Source organism: Podarcis gaigeae, assembly GCF_964106915.1.
Source record: "Podarcis gaigeae genome assembly, chromosome: Z".
NCBI lineage: Eukaryota > Metazoa > Chordata > Lepidosauria > Squamata > Lacertidae > Podarcis > Podarcis gaigeae.
In genome coordinates this window covers 399,896-422,000 of record NC_139691.1, presented here as the reverse complement: position 1 = coordinate 422,000, position 22,105 = coordinate 399,896, and the positions used below count along the sequence as shown (strand labels likewise).

General features: G+C 38.3%; 1 protein-coding gene across 1 annotated transcript in view; it reads left to right on the top strand.

The window, feature by feature from the left end:
• Positions 1-10,711: 10,711 nt before the first annotated feature.
• The window catches only part of ZNF618 (zinc finger protein 618), a gene marked incomplete at its 3' end in the record, with an annotated part of 46,772 nt that continues 35,378 nt past the window's right edge, over positions 10,712-22,105 (top strand). Inside the window, exons 1-3 of the mRNA XM_083723188.1 lie at positions 10,712-10,785; positions 13,367-13,602; positions 20,981-21,058. Coding sequence (XP_083579314.1) covers positions 13,392-13,602; positions 20,981-21,058 — 289 coding nt within the window. The 5' untranslated portion in view covers positions 10,712-10,785; positions 13,367-13,391. The remainder of the gene's footprint in view (positions 10,786-13,366; positions 13,603-20,980; positions 21,059-22,105) is intronic.

Genomic DNA, 22,105 nt, shown 5'->3' with positions numbered 1-22,105 from the left:
GCAAAAAGGAGGTGGGTTTTTTTTTTGCAGAAATTCATATTGCTAGAGATTTTTTTTTGCAGAAATTAACATTTTTTGCAGAAATTAACATTGCTAGAGTGTTGGTGTTTTTTTTGGGGCAGAAATTAACGTTGCCAGAAAGAGGTTTTTGCAGAAATTAACATTTTTTGCAGAAATGTCACATTGCTAGAAAGAGTTGATTTTTTTTGGCAGAAATTAACAGGGCAAGAAATGGAATTTTTTTGCAGAAATTAACATTGCAAAAAGGAGGTTTTTGCAGAAATTAAGGTTGCAGAAATTGACATTTTTGGCAGATATGTAACATTGCTAGAAAGTTAATTTTTTTGCAGAAATTAACAGGGCAAGAAATGGATTTTTTTGCAGAAATTAGCATTGCAAAAAGGAGGTTTTTGCAGAAATTAAGGTTGCAGAAATTGACATTTTTGGCAGATATGTAACATTGCTAGAAAGTTAATTTTTTTGCAGAAATTAGGGCAAGAAATGGAATTTTTTTGCAGAAATTAGCATTGCAAAAAGGAGGTTTTTGCAGAAATTAAGGTTGCAGAAATTGACATTTTTGGCAGAAATGAACATTGCTAGAAAGTTAATTTTTTTGCAGAAATTAACAGGGCAAGAAATGGATTTTTTTGCAGAAATTAGCATTGCAAGAAAGAGGTTTTTGCAGAAATTAAGGTTGCAGAAATTAACATTTTTGGCAGAAATGAACATTGCTAGAAAGTTAATTTTTTTGCAGAAATTAGCAGGGCAAGAAATGGATTTTTTTTGCAGAAATTAGCATTGAAAGAAAGAGGTTTTTGCAGAAATTAAGGTTGCAGAAATTGACATTTTTGGCCGAATTAAAATTGCAAGAAGGAGGTGTTTTTTTGCAGAAATTAACATTACAATAAAGAGCTTTTGGCAGAAATAAACATTGCAAGAAAGGATTAAAAGGTGTTTTTTTTTGCAGAAATTGCATGTGCAAGAGAGTTTTTTGGCAGAAATTAACATTGCCAAAAAGGGGGTTTTTTTGCAGAAATAAACAGCTTTTGGGCAGAAATAAACAGCTTTTTTTGCAGAAATAAACAGCTTTTTTTGCAGAAATAAACAGCTTTTTTTGCAGAAATAAACAGCTTTTGGGCAGAAATAAACAGCTTTTTGGCAGAAATAAACAGCCTTTTTTTGCAGAAATAAACAGCTTTTTTGCAGAAATAAACAGCTTTTTTTGCAGAAATAAACAGCTTTTGGGCAGAAATAAATCAGCTTTTTTTGCAGAAATAAACAGCTTTTGGGCAGAAATAAATCAGCTTTTTTTGCAGAAATAAACAGCTTTTGGGCAGAAATAAACAGCTTTTTTTGCAGAAATAAACAGCTTTTTTTGCAGAAATAAACAGCTTTTGGGCAGAAATAAACAGCTTTTTTTGCAGAAATAAATCAGCTTTTTTTGCAGAAATAAACAGCTTTTTTTGCAGAAATAAACAGCTTTTTTTGCAGAAATAAACAGCTTTTTTTGCAGAAATAAACAGCTTTTGGGCAGAAATAAACAGCCTTTTTTTTGCAGAAATAAACAGAAATAAAATGGAAATCCTCCCATTTCGGGCGAATATTCCTCTTTTCCATTGCAATTTTTCTTCCATTTTTTTGCCATTTTTGCACCCTGAAATCCTCCCATTTCGGGCGAATATTCCTCTTTTCCATTGCAATTATTTTCCTTTCTTTTCTTCCAATTTTGGCCATTTTTGCACCCTGAAATCCTCCCGTTTCGGGCGAATATTCCTCTTTTCCATTGCAATTATTTTCCTTTCTTTTCTTCCAATTTTGGCCATTTTTGCACCCAGAAATCCTCCCATTTCGGGCGAATATTCCTCTTTTCCATTGCAATTATTTTCCTTTCTTTTCTTCCAATTTTGGCCATTTTTGCACCCAGAAATCCTCCCGTTTCGGGCAAATATTCCTCTTTTCCATTGCAATTATTTTCCTTTCTTTTCTTCCAATTTTGGCCATTTTTGCACCCTGAAATCCTCCCGTTTCGGGCGAATATTCCTCTTTTTTTCATTGCAATTCTTCCCTTGCAACTGTTCCATTATTTCCATGGTTCCATTATTTCAAATTATTTTCTTCTTTCTTTAATTGGAAAATATTCCTTTTTTTCCTATTTTTTCCCCCATTTCCATTCCTCCCTTGCAAACCAAAATAAACCCTTCTTTTCTTTTCTTTTATTCCAATTTTTGCAACCCTGCCCATTCTTGCAGCCTGAAATGCTCTTTTTTGAATTGGAAAATATTCCTTTTTTCCCTATTTTTTCCCATTCCAATTCTTCCCTTCTTTTCTTTTCTTTTATTCCAATTTTTGCAACCCTGCCCATTCTTGCAGCCTGAAATGCTCTTTTTTGAATTGGAAAATATTCCTTTTATTCCTATTTTTTCCCATTCCAATTCTTCCCTTTTCTTTTCTTTTATTCCAATTTTTGCAACCCTGGCCATTCTTGCAGCCTGAAATGCTCTTTTTTGAATTGGAAAATATTCCTTTTTTTCCTATTTTTTTTCCCCATTTCCATTCCTCCCTTGCAAACCAAAATAAACCCTTCTTTTCTTTTCTTTTATTCCAATTTTTGCAACCCTGCCCATTCTTGCAGCCTGAAATGCTCTTTTTTGAATTGGAAAATATTCCTTTTTTTCCTATTTTTTCCCCCCCATTTCCATTCCTCCCTTGCAATCCGGAAAACGTTCTTTTTCTTTCTCTTTTTTGCAATTCTTGCAAATGCAGCCGGAAAGCATTTTTGATTTCGATGCTTTTTTATTCCAATTATTGCAATGCTCCCGGGGGCGAATTCTGCATGCCAAACCCCGATTTTATTCCATTTTAATTCTATTTTCTTTGTGCAAAATCAAGCCTTTCCAAATCTCTTTTCTCTTCAATGCAAACAGGATTTTATTTGAATTTATTCTTTGCAAAATCTCCTTTCTCTGCAATGCAAATGGGATTTTATGGTATTTTATTGCAAAATCAGACCCATTAAAAACCTCCTTTCTCTTCCGTGCAAACGGGATTTGATTCGATTTTATTTTATTGGTTTGCAAACGCAAACCCTGCCAAAAAAATCCCCTTTTCCTTTCTCTTCCATGCAAACAGGATTTGATTTTAATTTAATTTAATTTAATTTAATTAATCATTTCTTGCAAAACCAAGCCTTGCAAAATCGCCTTTATTTCAAATTTATTTTTATTTTATTTCGTTTTTTGGCAAAACCAAGCCTTGCAAAATCGCCTTTATTTTAAATTTATTTTATTTTATTTTATTTCGTTTTTTGGCAAAACCAAGCCTTGCAAAATCGCCTTTATTTTAAATTTATTTTATTTCATTTTACTTCGTTTTTGGCAAAACCAAGCCTTGCAAAATCGCCTTTATTTTAAATTTATTTTTATTTTATTTCGTTTTTTGGCAAAACCAAGCCTTGCAAAATCGCCTTTATTTTAAATTTATTTTATTTCTTTTTTTGCAAAACCAAGCCTTGCAAAATCGCCTTTATTTTAAATTTATTTTTATTTTATTTCGTTTTTTGGCAAAACCAAGCCTTGCAAAATCGCCTTTATTTTAAATTTATTTTTATTTTATTTCGTTTTTTGGCAAAACCAAGCCTTGCAAAATCGCCTTTATTTTAAATTTATTTTTATTTTACTTCGGTTTTGGGCAAAACCAAGCCTTGCAAAATCGCCTTTATTTCAAATTTATTTTTATTTTATTTCGGTTTTGGGCAAAACCAAGCCTTGCAAAATCGCCTTTATTTTAAATTTATTTTATTTTATTTTATTTCGGTTTTTGGCAAAACCAAGCCTTGCAAAATCGCCTTTATTTTAAATTTATTTTATTTCATTTTACTTTGTTTTTTGCAAAACCAAGCCTTGCAAAATCGCCTTTATTTTAAATTTATTTTATTTCATTTTATTTCGTTTTTTGCAAAACCAAGCCTTGCAAAATCGCCTTTATTTTAAATTTATTTTATTTCATTTCTTTTTTTGCAAAACCAAGCCTTGCAAAATCGCCTTTATTTTAAATTTATTTTATTTTATTTCGTTTTTTGGCAAAACCAAGCCTTGCAAAATCGCCTTTATTTTAAATTTATTTTATTTCGGTTTTGGGCAAAACCAAGCCTTGCAAAATCGCCTTTATTTTAAATTTATTTTATTTCATTTCGTTTTTTGCAAAACCAAGCCTTGCAAAATCGCCTTTATTTTAAATTTATTTTATTTCTTTTTTTGCAAAACCAAGCCTTGCAAAATCGCCTTTATTTTAAATTTATTTTTATTTTATTTCGTTTTTTGGCAAAACCAAGCCTTGCAAAATCGCCTTTATTTTAAATTTATTTTTATTTTATTTCGGTTTTTGGCAAAACCAAGCCTTGCAAAATCGCCTTTATTTTAAATTTATTTTATTTCATTTTATTTCGTTTTTTGCAAAACCAAGCCTTGCAAAATCGCCTTTATTTTAAATTTATTTTATTTTATTTCGTTTTTTGGCAAAACCAAGCCTTGCAAAATCGCCTTTATTTTAAATTTATTTTATTTCTTTTTTTGCAAAACCAAGCCTTGCAAAATCGCCTTTATTTTAAATTTATTTTATTTCTTTTTTTGGCAAAACCAAGCCTTGCAAAATCGCCTTTATTTCAAATTTATTTTTATTTTATTTCGTTTTTTGGCAAAACCAAGCCTTGCAAAATCGCCTTTATTTTAAATTTATTTCATTTTATTTCGTTTTTTGGCAAAACCAAGCCTTGCAAAATCGCCTTTATTTTAAATTTATTTTTATTTTATTTCTTTTTTTGCAAAACCAAGCCTTGCAAAATCGCCTTTATTTTAAATTTATTTTTATTTTATTTCGGTTTTTGGCAAAACCAAGCCTTGCAAAATCGCCTTTATTTTAAATTTATTTTTATTTTATTTCTTTTTTTGGCAAAACCAAGCCTTGCAAAATCGCCTTTCTCTTCCACGCCTTTTATTTTATTTTATTCTATTTCATTTTTGGCAAAATCCCCTTTCTCTGAAATTTCTTTTATTTTATTTTATGCCAAAATCTCCTTTATTTTCAATGCAAACCAGGCCAATTTGCATCCGGGGGGTGGAAAAAATTCCTTTTTTTCCTCCTCCTCCCTCCTCCCTTTTTCCTCCCCCTCCTTTTTCCCTTTTGCATTCATTTATTTTTAAATTCACGTCAAATCAGCAAAAAAAGAGAGAGAGATCGGAGGAAGGGAAATCAATGAAATTAAATGAAAATGCAATATATTGAATTTTTTATTTGATTTTTATTTGATTTGGGGGGGCGAGAAATGCAGGGGGGGGAAAATGAAATAAAAAATAAATAAATCTGGAATTTCAAGATGGCCGACTAACGAATTTCGAGGGCGAGACGAGCTTTGCCAAAAATGGGGGAAATTAGCAAGAAATTAGCCCCAAAAGAAGGTGGATTTTTATATTCGGAATAAATGCAAAATAAAATAAAATAAAATAAGAAGAAGGAAAAATTCCAAGCTGGCTGCTTTCATTTCCGTGAATTTAAATTAATTATTTCCCCTCCTCTAATTGGCTAATTTGAAATTTGCGGATTTTTTTAAATTATATATCGAATATTTCTTCCCAATATGGATATTGCTATCCAATTTTATAGGAAATATAGGAAAAGGGGGGAGCAATTTTCCAAAGATATATTATTATTATTATTATTATTATGATGGAAATGGTAGATGATTAATACCGATTATTAATGATTAATACCGATTATTAATGATTAATACCGATTAATATCGATTATTCGTATTAATATCTTGCCTTTTAGATTGCTATTTGAGGACTGCAATTATTTTGGAAATGATGGATTGTTGGTAATCTAGATTAATATTGATTAGGTATCTGTTATTAATATATTATTTATTAGGTATTTGTTATTAATAGATCATTATGATTAATATATATATATATATATATATATATATTGAATTTTAGGTGGTTTTCTCATTTTAAATGAGTTTGAAATTATGGAAGATTTTCCGAAATATCTCCTTTTTTGGGGGCAGGAAAAAGAAAAGTGGCTATTATTATTATTATTATTATTATTATTAGGATATTATCCGGTTATATGCTATTATTTTGAAGATTATCATTCAGAATTTGAGTTTCAAATTATGACACCATTAAAAAATATTGTATGTTGGATTTTTGCTGATTGATTTCCGCAGTTGTTTATTATTATTATTATTATTATTATTGAGTGGAACTTATTATTATTATTATTATTAGTATTCTTAATGAGTGAAATGTATTATTATTATTATTAACGAGTGAAATGTATTATTATTATTATTAATGAGTGAAACTTATTATTATTATTAAAAAGTGAAATGTATTATTATTATTATTATTATTATTATTATTGAAACTAATAATAATTAGGCGGTTTATTAATGCATGAAACTAATAACAATGACGACGACGATGATGATAATAATAATAATAATAGTTAAATGATTGTATTTTGAACTTTTGCTAATTGATTACGGCAGTTTATTATTATTATTATTATTATTATTATTATTATTATTATTATTATTATTATTATTATTATTATTAACAACCCCAGAGTGGCAGGATAATAATAATAATATCCTGCCCATCTGGCTATTAGTATTAGTATTATTATTATTAATGTCAAATAATAATAATAATGGCAATATATCTGAGTTTCTAACCCTGGTTTCAACTATTATTATTATTATTATTATTATTATTATTATTATTATTATTACTATTCATGGCAGTACATCTGAGTTTCTAAGTTTTTCTGAGTTGTTATTATTATTAATAATAATGGCAATATATCTGAGTTTCTAACCCTGGTTTCTAATAATAATAATAATAATAATAATAATAATAATAATGGCAATATATCTGAGTTTCTAACCCTGGTTTCCATTATTATTATTATTATTATTATTATTGGCAATAGATTGAGTTTCTAACCCTGGTTTCAAATAATAATAATAATAATAATAATAATAATAATAATAATGGCATTAGATCTGATTTTCTAACCCTGGTTTCAAATATTAGTATTAGTATTATTAATGGCAAGAAATCTGATTTTCTAACCCTGGTTTCAAATATTAGTATTATTATTATTAATGGCAATATATCTTGGTTTCTAACCCTTCTTAATAATAATAATAATAATGGCAATTATCTGAGTTACTAACCCTGGTCTCATTTATTTTTATTAGTATTATTATTATTAATGGCAATATATCTGAGTTTCTAACCCTGGTTTCAAATAATAATAATAATAATAGTAATAATAATAGTAATAATAATAATAATAATAATAATAATAATAATGGTAATATATCTGAGTTTCTAACCCTGGTTTCAAATATTAGTATTATTATTATTAATGGCAAAAGATTTGAGTTTCTAACCCTGGTTTCAAATAATAATAATAATAATAATAATGACAATATATCTGAGTTTCTAACCCTGGTTTCTATTATTATTATTAGTAGTATTATTAATGGCAATAGATCTGAGTTTCTAACCCTGGTTTCAAATATTATTATTTTTATTAATGGCAATATATCTCGGTTTCTAACCCTGATTAATAATAATAATAATAATAATAATAATAATAATAATGGCAATCTATCTGAGTTACTAACCCTGGTCTCAATTATTTTTATTAGTATTATTATTATTATTGGCAGTATATCTGAGTTTCTAACCCTGGTTTCCAATTTTATTATTATTATTATTATTATTATTATTATTATTATTATTATTATTATTATTATTAATATATCAGTTACAAACCCTGGTTTCAAATATTATTATTATTATTATTATTATTGGCAATATATCAGTTACAAACCCTGGTTTCAAATGTTATTATTATTATTATTATTATTAATGGCAATATATCTGAGTTTCTCACCCTGGTTTCAAATATTATTATTATTATTATTATTATTATTATTATTAATGGCGATATATCAGTTACAAACCCTGGTTTCAAATATTATTAGTGTTAATATTATTACTAATGGCAAGAGCTCTGAGTTTCTAAACTTGGTTTCAATTATTATTATTATTATTATTATTAATGGCGATATATCAGTTACAAACCCTGGTTTCAAATATTATTATTAGTATTAATAGCAATATATCAGTCACTAACCCTGGTTTCAATTATTATTACTATTATTATTATTATTAATGGCAATAGATCTGAGTTTCTAACTCTGGTTTCAAATATTGCTATTATTAATAATAATTGCAATATATCTGAGTTTCTAACCCTGGTTTCTAATAATAATAATAATGGCAATATATCTGAGTTTCTAACCCTGGTTTCAAATATTATTATTTTTATTATTATTATTAATGGCAAGAGATCTGAGTTTCTAACCCTGGTTTCTAATAATAATAATAATGGCAATATATCTGAGTTTCTAAACTTGGTTTCAATTATTATTATTATTATTATTATTATTATTAATGGCAATAGATCTGAGTTTCTAACTCTGGTTTCAAATATTGTTATTATTAATAATAATTGCAGTATATCTGAGTTTCTAACCCTGGTTTCTAATAATAATAATAATAATAATAATAATAATAATAATAATAATTGCAATATATCTGAGTTTCTAACCCTGGTTTCTAATAATAATAATAATAATGGCAATATATCTGAGTTTCTAACCCTGGTTTCTAATAATAATAATAATAATAATAATGGCAATATATCTGAGTTTCTAACCCTGGTTTCTAATAATAATAATAATAATAATAGTGGCAATATATCTGAGTTTCCAACCCTGGTTTCAAATATTATTATTATTATTATTATTATTAATGGCAAGAGATCTGAGTTTCTAACCCTGGTTTCAAATATTATTAATGGCAATAGATCTGAGTTTCTAAACTTGGTTTCAAATATTATTAGTATTATTATTATTAATGGAAATATATCTGAGTTTCTAACCCTGGTTTCTAATAATAATAATAATAATAATAATAATGGCAATATATCTGAGTTTCTAACCCTGGTTTCTAATAATAATAATAATAATGGCAATATATCTGAGTTTCTAACCCTGGTTTCTAATAATAATAATAATAATAATAATAATGGCAATATATCTGAGTTTCTAACCCTGGTTTCAAATATTATTATTATTATTATTAATGGCAAGAGATCTGAGTTTCTAACCCTGGTTTCAAATATTATTAATGGCAATAGATCTGAGTTTCTAAACTTGGTTTCAAATATTATTAGTATTATTATTATTAATGGAAATATATCTGAGTTTCTAACCCTGGTTTCTAATAATAATAATAATAATAATAATAATGGCAATATATCTGAGTTTCTAACCCTGGTTTCTAATAATAATAATAATAATAATGGCAATATATCTGAGTTTCTAACCCTGGTTTCTAATAATAATAATAATAATGGCAATATATCTGAGTTTCTAACCCTGGTTTCAAATATTATTATTATTATTATTATTAATGGCAAGAGATCTGAGTTTCTAACCCTGGTTTCAAATATTATTATTAATGGCAATAGATCTGAGTTTCTAATCTTGGTTTCAATTATTATTATTATTATTATTATTAATGGCAATAGATCTGAGTTTCTAACTCTGGTTTCAAATATTGTTATTATTAATAATAATTGCAATATATCTGAGTTTCTAACCCTGGTTTCTAATAATAATAATAATAATAATAATAATGGCAATATATCTGAGTTTCTAACCCTGGTTTCAAATATTATTATTATTATTATTATTATTATTATTATTATTATTAATGGCAAGAGATCTGAGTTTCTAACCCTGGTTTCTAATAATAATAATAATGGCAATATATCTGAGTTTCTAAACTTGGTTTCAATTATTATTATTATTATTATTAATGGCAATAGATCTGAGTTTCTAACCCTGGTTTCTAATAATAATAATAATAATAATAATAATAATAATTGCAATATATCTGAGTTTCTAACCCTGGTTTCTAATAATAATAATAATGGCAATATATCTGAGTTTCTAACCCTGGTTTCTAATAATAATAATAATAATGGCAATATATCTGAGTTTCTAACCCTGGTTTCAAATATTATTATTATTATTATTATTATTATTATTATTATTATTAATGGCAAGAGATCTGAGTTTCTAACCCTGGTTTATAATAATAATAATAATGGCAATATATCTGAGTTTCTAAACTTGGTTTCAAATATTATTATTATTATTATTATTAATGGCAATAGATCTGAGTTTCTAACTCTGGTTTCAAATATTATTATTAATAATAATTGCAATATATCTGAGTTTCTAACCCTGGTTTCTAATAATAATAATAATAATGGCAATATATCTGAGTTTCTAACCCTGGTTTTTAATAATAATAATAATAATAATAATGGCAATATATCTGAGTTTCTAACCCTGGTTTCAAATATTATTATTATTATTATTATTATTAATGGCAAGAGATCTGAGTTTCTAACCCTGGTTTCAAATATTATTATTAATGGCAATAGATCTGAGTTTCTAAACTTGGTTTCAAAAATTATTAGTATTATTATTAATGGCAATATAGCCAGGTTTCTACCCCTGGTTTCAAATATTATTAGTATTATTAATATTAATATTAATATTAATATTTATTTTTATCTTCCACAGGCCGAAGGCAGCGTCAGCAGTGTGGGCAAAAGAGCTTCCGCCTGCAGGTATTAATAAGGATAACAACAAGAATATTGTTAATAACGATAATAATAATAATAGTAATTGTAATTAATAATAATAATAGTAATGGCAGCCAAATAGTAATAGTAAATGACAGCCAAAACCGTAGTCATGGCAACCAAAATGACAACATTGAAACATTATTATTATTATTACTACTATTACATTATTATTATTATTATTATTATTATTATTATTATTATTACATTATTACATTATTATTATTATTACATTACATTATTATTATTATCATTATATTATTATTATATTATATATATATGTTATTGCTTATTATTATTATTACTATTATTAATATTATTATTATTACATTATTATTATTATTATCATTATATTATTATATTATGTATATATTATTGCATATTATTATTATTATTACTATATTATTATTATTATTATTATTATTACATTATTATTATTATTATTATCATTATTATATTATATATACATATTATTGCATATTATTATTATTATTATTATTATTACTATTATATATTATTATTATTATTATTATTACATCGTTATAATTCAGAAGCTCCCAGTTCCAGTTTCCCAGTCCCAGTCCGGCATTCCCAGTCTCCCATTAAAACCACCCTATTCCCAGTTCAGGCCCCCCATTCCCAGTCTCCCAGTCCCCCATTCCCAGTCTCCCAGTCCCCCATTCCCAGTCTCCCATTCCCAGTCTCCCAGTCCCCCATTCCCAGTCTCCCAGTATCCCATTCCCAGTCTCCCAGTCCTTTCCCAGTCTCCCAGTCCCCCATTCCCAGTCTCCCAGTCCCCCATTCCCAGTCTCCCAGTCCCCCATTCCCAGTCCCCCATTCCCAGTCTCCCAGTCCCCCATTCCCAGTCTCCCAGTCCCCCATTCCCAGTCTCCCAGTATCCCATTCCCAGTCTCCCAGTCCTTTCCCAGTCTCCCAGTCCCCCATTCCCAGTCTCCCAGTCCCCCATTCCCTGTCTCCCATTCCCAGTCTCCCAGTCCCCCATTCCCAGTCTCCCAGTATCCCATTCCCAGTCTCCCAGTCCATTCCCAGTCTCCCAGTCCCCCATTCCCAGTCTCCCAGTCCCCCATTCCCAGTCTCCCATTCCCAGTCTCCCAGTCCCCCATTCCCAGTCTCCCAGTATCCCATTCCCAGTCTCCCAGTCCTTTCCCAGTCTCCCAGTCCCCCATTCCCAGTCTCCCAGTCCCCCATTCCCAGTCTCCCAGTCCTCCATTCCCAGTCTCCCAGTCCCCCATTCCCAGTCTCCCAGTCCCCCATTCCCAGTCTCCCATTCCCAGTCTCCCAGTCCCCCATTCCCAGTCTCCCAGTATCCCATTCCCAGTCTCCCAGTCCTTTCCCAGTCTCCCAGTCCCACATTCCCAGTCTCCCAGCCCCACACTCCCAGTCCCCCAGTCCTCCATTCCCAGTCTCCCAGTCCCCCATTCCCAGTCTCCCAGTCCCCCATTCCCAGTCTCCCATTCCCAGTCTCCCAGTCCCCCATTCCCAGTCTCCCAGTATCCCATTCCCAGTCTCCCAGTCCTTTCCCAGTCTCCCAGTCCCACATTCCCAGTCTCCCAGCCCCACACTCCCAGTCCCCCATTAAAGACCCCCATTCCCAGTCCTAGCCCCACATTCCCAGTCTCCCAGCCCCACACTCCCAGTCCCCCATTAAAGACCCCCATTCCCAGTCCTAGCCCCACATTCCCAGTCTCCCAGCCCCACACTCCCAGTCCCCCATTAAAGACCCCCATTCCCAGTCCTAGCCCCACATTCCCAGTCTCCCAGCCCCACACTCCCAGTCCCCCATTAAAAGACCCACATTCCCAGTCTCCCAGTCCCCAATTTCCCATTAAACACCCCCATTAAAAACCCCCATTCCCAGTCCCTGCACCCCATTCCCAGTCTGGTCTACCCCCCATTCCCAGTCTCCCAGCCCCACACTTCCAGTCTCCCATTAAAGACCCCCATTCCCAGTCCTAGCCCCCCATTCCCAGTCTCCCAGCCCCACACTCCCAGTCTCCCAGTCCCCCATTCCCAGTCTCTCAGCCCCACATTCCCAGTCTCCCATTAAAGACCCCCATTCCCAGTCCCAGCCCCACACTCCCAGTCTCCCTTTAAAGACCCACATTCCCAGTCTCCCAGTCCCCAGTTTCCCAGTTTCCCATTAAACACCCCCATTAAAAAACCCCATTCCCAGTCCCTGCCCCCCATTCCCAGCCTGGTCTGCCCCCCATCCCCAGTCTCCCAGCCCCACACTTCCAGTCTCCCATTAAAGACCCCCAGCCCCCCATTCCCAGTCTCCTAGCCCCACACTCCCAGTCCCCCATTAAAAGACCCAGTCCCAGCCCCACACTCCCAGTCCCCCATTAAAATACCCCCATTCCCAGTCCTAGCCCCACATTCCCAGTCTCCCAGCCCCACACTCCCAGTCTCCCAGCCCCACACTCCCAGTCTGGGCTGCCCCACACTCCCAGTCTCCCATTCCCAGTTTCCCAGTCCCAGTCTCCCATTAAAAGACCCCCATTCCCAGTCTGCCCCCCTTTTTCTGACCCCTTTCTCTGCCCCACAGAGACCCGCCCCCCTCGGCCGCCGCCATGCCGGGCTCCGATTCGCCGGCCTCCGACTCGGCCCCGCCCAGCGAGGAGGCCCCGCCCTCTGCCCCCCAAGTCACCGTCAAGACCGAGACCCCCGACGACTTCGCCTGGCCCCACGGCGGCCCCACGGAGCCCCGCAAAGGGGGCCGTGGGGCAGCCCCAGCCGAGATCTGCGTCGTCCTGGGGGGGGTCCGCAGCCAGCAGACCCTGGGTAAGCTAGGTGCGACCCCTATTTTCTGTGGGGCAGAGCGGGTTGGGGGTCAGGAGAGAGGTTTGGTTAGGGGTCGGGGGCCCTATGGGTTGGGGGTCAGGGGGAAAGTGGGGGGTCGGCAGCCAGCAGAGCCTGGGTAAGTGAGGTGTGACCCCTATTTTCTGTGGAGCGGAGGCGGTTGGGGGTCAGGGAACCGACCCCTATTTTCTGTGGGGCAGAGTTGGTTGGGGGTCGGGGAAAGTGGGGGGTCCACAGCCAGCAGAGCCTGGGTAATCGAGGTGCGACCCATATTTTCTGTGGGGCGGAGCGGCTTGGGGGTCAGGGAAGAGCTTGGGGGTTGGGGAAAGGTTTGGTTAGGGGTCGGGGGCCCTATGGGTTGGGGGTCAGGGGGAAAGTGGGGGGTCTGCAGCCAGCAGAGCCTGGGTAAGCGAGGTGGGTGGCGCGACCCCTGTTTTCTGTGGGGCGGAGGCGGTTGGGGGTCAGGGAACCGACCCCTATTTTCTGTGGGGCAGAGTTGGTTGGGGGTCGGGGGAACTGGGGGGCCCTTTGGGTTTGGGGTCAGGGGCCCTTTTGTTGGGGGGTCAGGGGACCCTCGGTAAGCTAGGTGGGTGGCGCGACCCCTATTTTCCGTGGGGCAGAGTCGGTTGGGGGTCAGTTATGGGTCAGGGGAGCCTTTTGGTGGGTGGGTGGCATGACCCCTATTTTTTGCGGGGCAGAGGCGGTTGGGGGGCAGGGAAAGGATTGGTTGGGGGTTGGGGGCCCTATGGGTTGGGGGTCAGGGGGAAACTGGGGGGTCGGCAGCCAGCAGAGCCTGGGTAAGCGAGGTGGGTGGCTCGACCCCTATTTTCTGTGGGGCAGAGTCAGTTGGGGGTCGGGGAAAGGTTTGGTTAGGGGTCAGGGGATCCTTTTGGTGGGTGGGTGGCATGACCCCTATTTTCTGTGGGGTAGAGGCGGTTGGGGGTCGGTTATGGGTCAAGGGAATCCTTTAGGTTGGGGGTCAGGGAAACTGGGGGACCCTTTGGGTTGGGGGTCAGGGGAGCCTTTTGGTGGGTGGGTGGCGCCACCCCTATTTTCCGTGGGGCATAGGGGGTTGGGGTTGGTTATGGGTCAGGGGGGCCCTTTGGAGGGTGGGTGATGCGACCCCTTTTTTCTGTGGGGCAGTCGGTTGGGGCTCGGTTATGGGTCAGGAGAGCCTTTTGGTGGGTGGGTGACGCGATCCCTATTTTCTGTGGGGCGGAGGCAGTTGGGGGTCGGTTATGGGTCAGGAGAACCTTTTGGTGGGTGGGTGACGCGACCCCTATTTTCTGTGGGGCGGAGTCGGTTGGGGGTCGGTTATGGGTCAGGGGGACCTTTTGGTGGGCGGGTGGTGCGACCCCTATTTTCTGTGGGGCGGAGGCAGTTGGGGGTCGGTTATGGCTCAGGGGGACCATTTAGTGGGCGGGTGGTGCGACCCCTTTTTTCTGTGGGGCGGAGTCGGTTGGGGGTCGGTTATGGGTCAGGGGGACCTTTTGGTGGGCGGGTGGTGCGACCCCTATTTTCTGTGGGGCGGAGGCAGTTGGGGGTCGGTTATGGGTCAGGAGAACCTTTTGGTGGGTGGGTGATGCGACCCCTATTTTCTGTGGGGCGGAGTCGGTTGGGGGTCGGTTATGGGTCAGGGGGACCTTTTGGTGGGCGGGTGGTGTGACCCCTATTTTCTGTGGGGCGGACGCAGTTGGGGGTTGGTTATGAGTCAGGGGGAACCTTTGGTGGGTGGGTGGCGCGACCCCTTTTTTCTGTGGGGCAGAGTCGGTTGGGGGTCGTGGAAACGTTTGGTTAGGGGTCAGGAGGACCTTTTGTTGGGGGTCAGGGGACCCTTTTGGTTAGTGGTCAGGGGAAACTGGGGGCCCCTTTCAGTTAGGGGTCACTGGGACCCTTTTGGTTGGGGGTCAGGGGACTTTTGGTTAGGGGTCAGGGAAACTTGGGGGACCCGTTTGTTGGGGGTCAGGGAAACGGGGGGAATCTTTAGGTTTGGGGTCAGGGGAGCCTTTTGTTGGGGGTCAGGGGCCCCCTTTTTTCTTTGGGGCGGAGCAGGTTGGGGGTCAGGGAGACTTTTGGTTAGGGGTCAAGGGATCCTTCTGGTTGGGGGTCAGGGGACCCTTTTGTTGGGGGTCTGGCTTCTGGTTCGAATCCGGTTCCAGTCTGGTTCGAATCCGGGTTCAAATCTGGTTCGAATCCAGGTTCAAATCGGTTCAAGTCTAGTTCGAATCCGGTTCCAGTCTGGTTCGAAACCGGTTTAAATCTGGTTCAAATCCGGGTTCAAATCCAGTTCAAGTCTAGTTCAAATCCGGTTTAAATCTGGTTCCAATCCGGTTCAAGTCTAGTTCAAATCTGGGTTCAAATCCGGTTTAAATCTGGTTCCAATCTGGGTTCAAATCCGGTTTAAGTTTGGTTCGGATCCGGGTTTAAATCCAGTTCAAGTCTGGTTCGAATCCGGATTCGAATCCGGTTCCAGACTGGTTCAAATCTGGTTTAAATCTGGTTCGAACCTGGGTTCAAATCCGGTTTAAGTGGTTGGGATCCGCGTTCAAATCCAGTTCAAGTCTGGTTCGATTCCAGGTTCAAATCCGGTTCCAGTCTGGTTCAAATCCGGGTTCAAATCCGGTTCCAGTCTGGTTCGGATCTGGGTTCAAATCTGATTCTAGTCTGGTTCGAATCCGGGTCAAATCTGGTTCGAATCCCGGTTTAAATCCAGTTCAAGTCTGGTTCGAATCCGGATTCAAATCTGGCTCAAGTCTGGTTCAAATCCGGGTTCAAGTCTGGTTCAAGTCTGGTTCAAATCCGGGTTCAAGTCTGGTTCGAATCCGCGTTCGAATCCGGTTCCAGTCTGGTTCGAATCCGAGTTCAAATCCGGTTCCAGTCTGGTTCGAATCCCCGTTCAAGTCTGTTTTGAATCCAGGTTTGAATCCGATTCAAGTCTGGTTTGAATCCGGGTTCAAATCCGGTTGCAGTCTAGTTCACATCCGGGTTCAAATCCAGTTTAAATCTGGTTCGAATCTGGGTTCAAATCCGGTTCAAGTCTGGTTCAAATCCGGGTTCAAATCCGGTTCCAGTCTGGTTCGAATCCGGGTTCAAATCCGGTTCAAGTTTGGGTTCAAATCTGGTTCGAATTTGGGTTCAAATCTGGTTCCAGTCTGGTTCGAATCTGGGTTCATATCCAGTTTAAATATGGTTCGAATCCGGGTTCGAATCCGGTTCACGTCTGGGGTTCCGGGTTCAAATCCCCAGTTTCTAGGAGGAGGAAACTGGCTTGAATCCGGTTCAAATCCCCAGTCCTAGGAGAAGAAAACTGATTCGAATCTGGTTTGAATCCGGTTCAAGTCTGGGGTTCCGGGTTCAAATCTCCATTTCAAAGGAGGAGGAAACTGGTTCGAATCCGGGTTCAAATCCCCAGTTTCTAGGAGGAGGATTGGATACCAGTTTGAATCCGGTTTGAATCCGGTTTGAATCTGGGGTTCCGGATTCAAATCCCCAGTTTCTAGGCGGAGGAAATTGATTTGAATCCGGTTCAAGTCTGGAAACTGCTTCGAATCCGGGTTCAAATCCCCAGTTTCTAGGCGGAGGAAACTGATTAGAATCCGGTTCAAATCCGGTTCAAGTCTGGGGTTCCGGGTTCGAATCCGGCGTTCTGCATTCCAGTCGGGGTCCGGGTTCAAATCCTGATTCCAGGAGGAGGGAACCGGTTTGAGTCCCGAAGCTCCGGGTTCAAATCCCCAGTTTCTAGGAGGAGGAAACCGATTGGAATCCGGTTTGAATCCGGTTTGAGTCAGGGGTTCCCGGTTCAAGTCTGATTCCGGGTTCAAATCCAGGTTCCAGGAAGAAGGAACTGGTTTGAGTCCCGAAGTTCCGGGTTCAAATCCCCAGTTTGTAGGAGGAGGAAACTGATTGGAATCCGGTTCGAATCTGGTTCGAGTCCGGGGTTCCGGGTTCAAATCCCCCATCCTAGGAGGAGGAAACTGATTCGAATCCGGTTCAAACCCCCAGTATTAGGAGGAGGAAACGGATTTGAATCCCGTTCAAGTCTGGAAACTGCTTCGAATCCGGGTTCAAATCCCCAGTTTCTAGGCGGAGGATTGGAATCCAGTTCGAATCCGGTTTGAATCCGGTTTGAATCTGGTTCACGTCTGGGGCTCCGGGTTCAAATCCCCCATCCTAGGAGGAGGAAACTGATTCGAATCTGGGTTCAAATCCCTGATCCCAGGAGGAGGAATCTGGTTCGAATCCGGATTCAAATCTGGTTCAAATCTGGGGTTCCGGGTTCAAATCCCCAGTCCTAGGTGGAGGAAACTGATTTGAATCCCATTTGAATCCGGTTCAAGTCTGGGGCTCCGGGTTCAGATCCCCCATCCTAGGAGGATGAACTGGTTTGAATCCGGTTCGAGTCTGGGGTTCCGGGTTCAAATCCCCCATCCTAGGAGGAGGAAACTGATTGGAATCCGGTTCGAATCCGGTTTGAGTCTGGGGTTCCGGGTTCAAATCCCCAATCCTAGGAGGAAACTGCTTCGAATCCGGGTTCAAATCCCCAGTTTCTAGGCGTTTCTAGAAGGAGGAAGCTGATTGGAATCTGGTTCGAATCCGGTTTGAGTCGGGGGTTCCCAGTTCAAGTCTGATTCCGGGTTCAAATCCCCAGTTTCTAGGCGTTTCTAGAAGGAGGAAACTGGTTGGAATCCGGTTCGGATTCAGTTTGAATCTGGTTTGAGTCGGGGGTTCCATGTTCATGTCTGATTCCGGGTTCAAATCCAGGTTCTAGGAGGAGGGAACTGGTTTGAGCCCCAAAGCTCCGGGTTCAAATCCCCCATCCTAGGAGGAGGAAACTGATTGGAATCCGGTTCAAGTCTGGAAACTGCTTCGAATCCGGGTTCAAATCCCCAGTTTCTTGGAGTTTCTAGGAGGAAACGGATTTGAATCCGGTTCGAATCCGGTTTGAGTCCGGGGTTCTGGGTTCAAATCCCCAATCCTAGGAGGAGGAAACTGCTTCGAATCCGGGTTCAAATCCCCAGTTTCTCGGCGTTTCGAGAAGGAGGAAACTGATTGGAATCCGGTTCGAATCCGGTTTGAGTCGGGGGTTCCCAGTTCAAGTCTGATTCCGGGTTCAAATCCCCAGTTTCTAGGCGTTTCTAGAAGGAGGAAACTGGTTGGAATCCGGTTCGGATCCAGTTTGAATCCGGTTTGAATCCAGGTTCCAGGAGGAGGGAACTGGTTTGAGTCCCAAAGCTCCGGGTTCAAATCCCCCATCCTAGGAGGAGGAAACTGATTGGAATCCGGTTCAAGTCTGGAAACTGCTTCGAATCCGGGTTCAAATCCCCAGTTTCTTGGAGTTTCTAGGAGGAAACGGATTTGAATCCAGTTCGAATCCGGTTTGAGTCCGGGGTTCTGGGTTCAAATCCTTGATCTTAGGAGGAGGAAACTGCTTCGAATCCGGGTTCAAATCCCCAGTTTCTCGGGGTTTCTAGAAGGAGGAAACGGATTTGAATCCGGTTCGAATCCGGTTTGAGTCCGGGGTTCTGGGTTCAAATCCTTGGTCTTAGGAGGAGGAAACGGATTCGAATCCGGTTTCAAATCCCCAGTTTCTCGGCGTTTCTAGAAGGAGAAAACTGGTTGGAATCCGGTTCGGATCTGGTTTGACTCCGGTTTGAATCCAGTTTGAGTCGGGGGTTCCCGGTTCAAGTCTGATTCCGGGTTCAAATCCAGGTTCCAGGAGGAGGGAACTGGTTTGAGCCCCAAAGCTCCGGGTTCAAATCCCCCATCCTAGGAGGAGGAAACGGATTTGAATCCGGGTTCAAATCCCCAGTTTCTAGGCGGAGGATTGGAATCCAGTTCGAATCCGGTTTGAATCTGGTTCACGTCTGGGGCTCCGGGTTCAAATCCCCCATCCTAGGAGGAGGAAACTGATTCGAATCTGGGTTCAAATCCCTGATCCCAGGAGGAGGAATCTGGTTCGAATCCAGATTCAAATCCGGTTCAAGTCTGGGGTTCCGGGTTCAAATCCCCAGTCCTAGGTGGAGGAAACTGATTTGAATCCCGTTTGAATCCGGTTCAAGTCTGGGGCTCCGGGTTCAGATCCCCCATCCTAGGAGGAGGAACTGGTTTGAATCCGGTTCGAGTCTGGGGTTCCGGGTTCAAATCCCCCAACCTAGGAGGAGGAAACTGATTGGAATCCGGTTCAAATCTGGTTCGAGTCCGGGGTTCTGGGTTCAAATCCTTGATCTTAGGAGGAGGAAACGGATTCGAATCCGGGTTCAAATCCCCAGTTTCTCGGCGTTTCTAGAAGGAGGAAACTGGTTGGAATCCGGTTCGGATCCGGTTTGAATCCGGTTTGAATCCAGTTTGAGTCGGGGGTTCCCGGTTCAAGTCTGATTCCGGGTTCAAATCCAGGAGGAGGGAACTGGTTTGAGCCCCAAAGCTCCGGGTTCAAATCCCCCATCCTAGGAGGAGGAAACTGATTCGAATCCGGGTTCAAATCCCCAGTATTAGGAGGAGGAAACGGATTTGAATCCAGTTTGAGTCCGGGGTTCTGGGTTCAAATCCTTGGTCTTAGGAGGAGGAAACTGCTTCGAATCCGGGTTCAAATCCCCAGTTTCTCGGCGTTTCTAGAAGGAGGAAACTGATTCGAATCCGGGTTCAAATCCCCAGTATTAGGAGGAGGAAACGGATTTGAATCCGGTTCAAGTCTGGAAACTGCTTTGAATCCGGGTTCAAATCCCCAGTTTCTAGGAGGAGGAAACTGATTGGAATCCGGTTCGAATCTGGTTCAAGTCTGGGGTTCCGGGTTTAAATCCCCAGTATTAGGAGGAGGAAACTTGATTCGAATCCGGTTCAAGTCTGGAAACTGATTGGAATCCGGTTTGAATCCGGTTCGAATCTGGTTCAAGTCTGGGGTTCTGGGTTCAAATCCCCAGTATTAGGAGGAGGAAACGGATTTGAATCCGGTTCAAGTCTGGAAACTGCTTTGAATCCGTGTTCAAATCCCCAGTTTCTAGGCAGAGGAAACAGCTTCGAATCCGGGTTCAAATCCCCAGTTTTTAGGCAGAGGATTGGAATCCAGTTTGAATCCGGTTTGAATCTGGTTCAAGTCTGGGGTTCCGGGTTTAAATCCCCAGTATTAGGAGGAGGAAACTTGATTCGAATCCGGTTCAAGTCTGGAAACTGATTGGAATCCGGTTTGAATCTGGTTCGAGTCCGGGGTTCTGGGTTCAAATCCTTGATCTTAGGAGGAGGAAACGGATTCGAATCCGGGTTCAACTCCCCAGTTTCTCGGCGTTTCTAGAAGGAGGAAACTGGTTGGAATCCGGTTCGGATCCGGTTTGACTCCGGTTTGACTCCCCTTCTGCTTCCCTTCCAGGCTCCTACGAGTGCGGGATCTGCGGCAAGAAGTACAAGTATTACAACTGCTTCCAGACCCACGTCCGGGCGCACCGAGGTAACGGGTTCGAGTCCCGATTCGGGACCCGGGTTCAAATCGGATCGGGAATTAAGCGCTAATCCCTTTATTCTTCGGCGCTTCGTTTTTCATTTTTGCTCTCCTGTCTCGTTTATTATTCTTATTATTATTATTATTAATATTCTCATCATCATCATTTTTATTCTGTTTATTTTTATTACTTTTATTATTTTCATTATTGTTTTTTTATCATCATTATGATGATGATGATGTTTTATTATTATTATTTATTATGTTTTATTATTATTGTTTATTATCATTATTATTATCATCGTTTTATTATTATTATTTATTATGTTTTATTATTATTGTTTATTATTATTATTATTATCATCGTTTTATTATTATTATTTATTATGTTTTATTATTGTTGTTTATTATTATTATTATTATTATTATCGTTTTATTATTATTATTTATTATGTTTTATTATTGTTGTTTATTATTATTATTATTATTATTATCGTTTTATTATTATTATTTATTATGTTTTATTATTGTTGTTTCTTATTATTATTATTATCATTTTATTATTATTATTTATTATGTTTTATTATTGCTTTTTGTTATTATCGTTTTATTATTATCATTTTTATTATGTTTTATTATTAATATTATTATCTATTATTATTGTTGTTGTTGCTTTTATTATCATTTTTATTTTTTTATTATTATCATCATCATTATTTATTATTACCATTTTTATTGTTTTATTATTATCATTTTTTATTATCTTTTTTATTATGTTTTGTTATTATTGACATCTTTTTTATTATTATTTTTATTATGTTTTATTATTATTATTATTAATTGTTTTATTATTATTATCATTATCATTTTTATTATGTTTTTATTATTATAATTATCATTTATTATTATAATTATTATTACCTTTTTTATTATGTTTTATTATTATTATTGTTTTTTATTATTATTATTGTTTTTATTATGTTTTTATTATTATAATTATCATTTATTATTATTATTGTTTTTATTATTATCCTTTTTATTATGTTTTTCTTATTA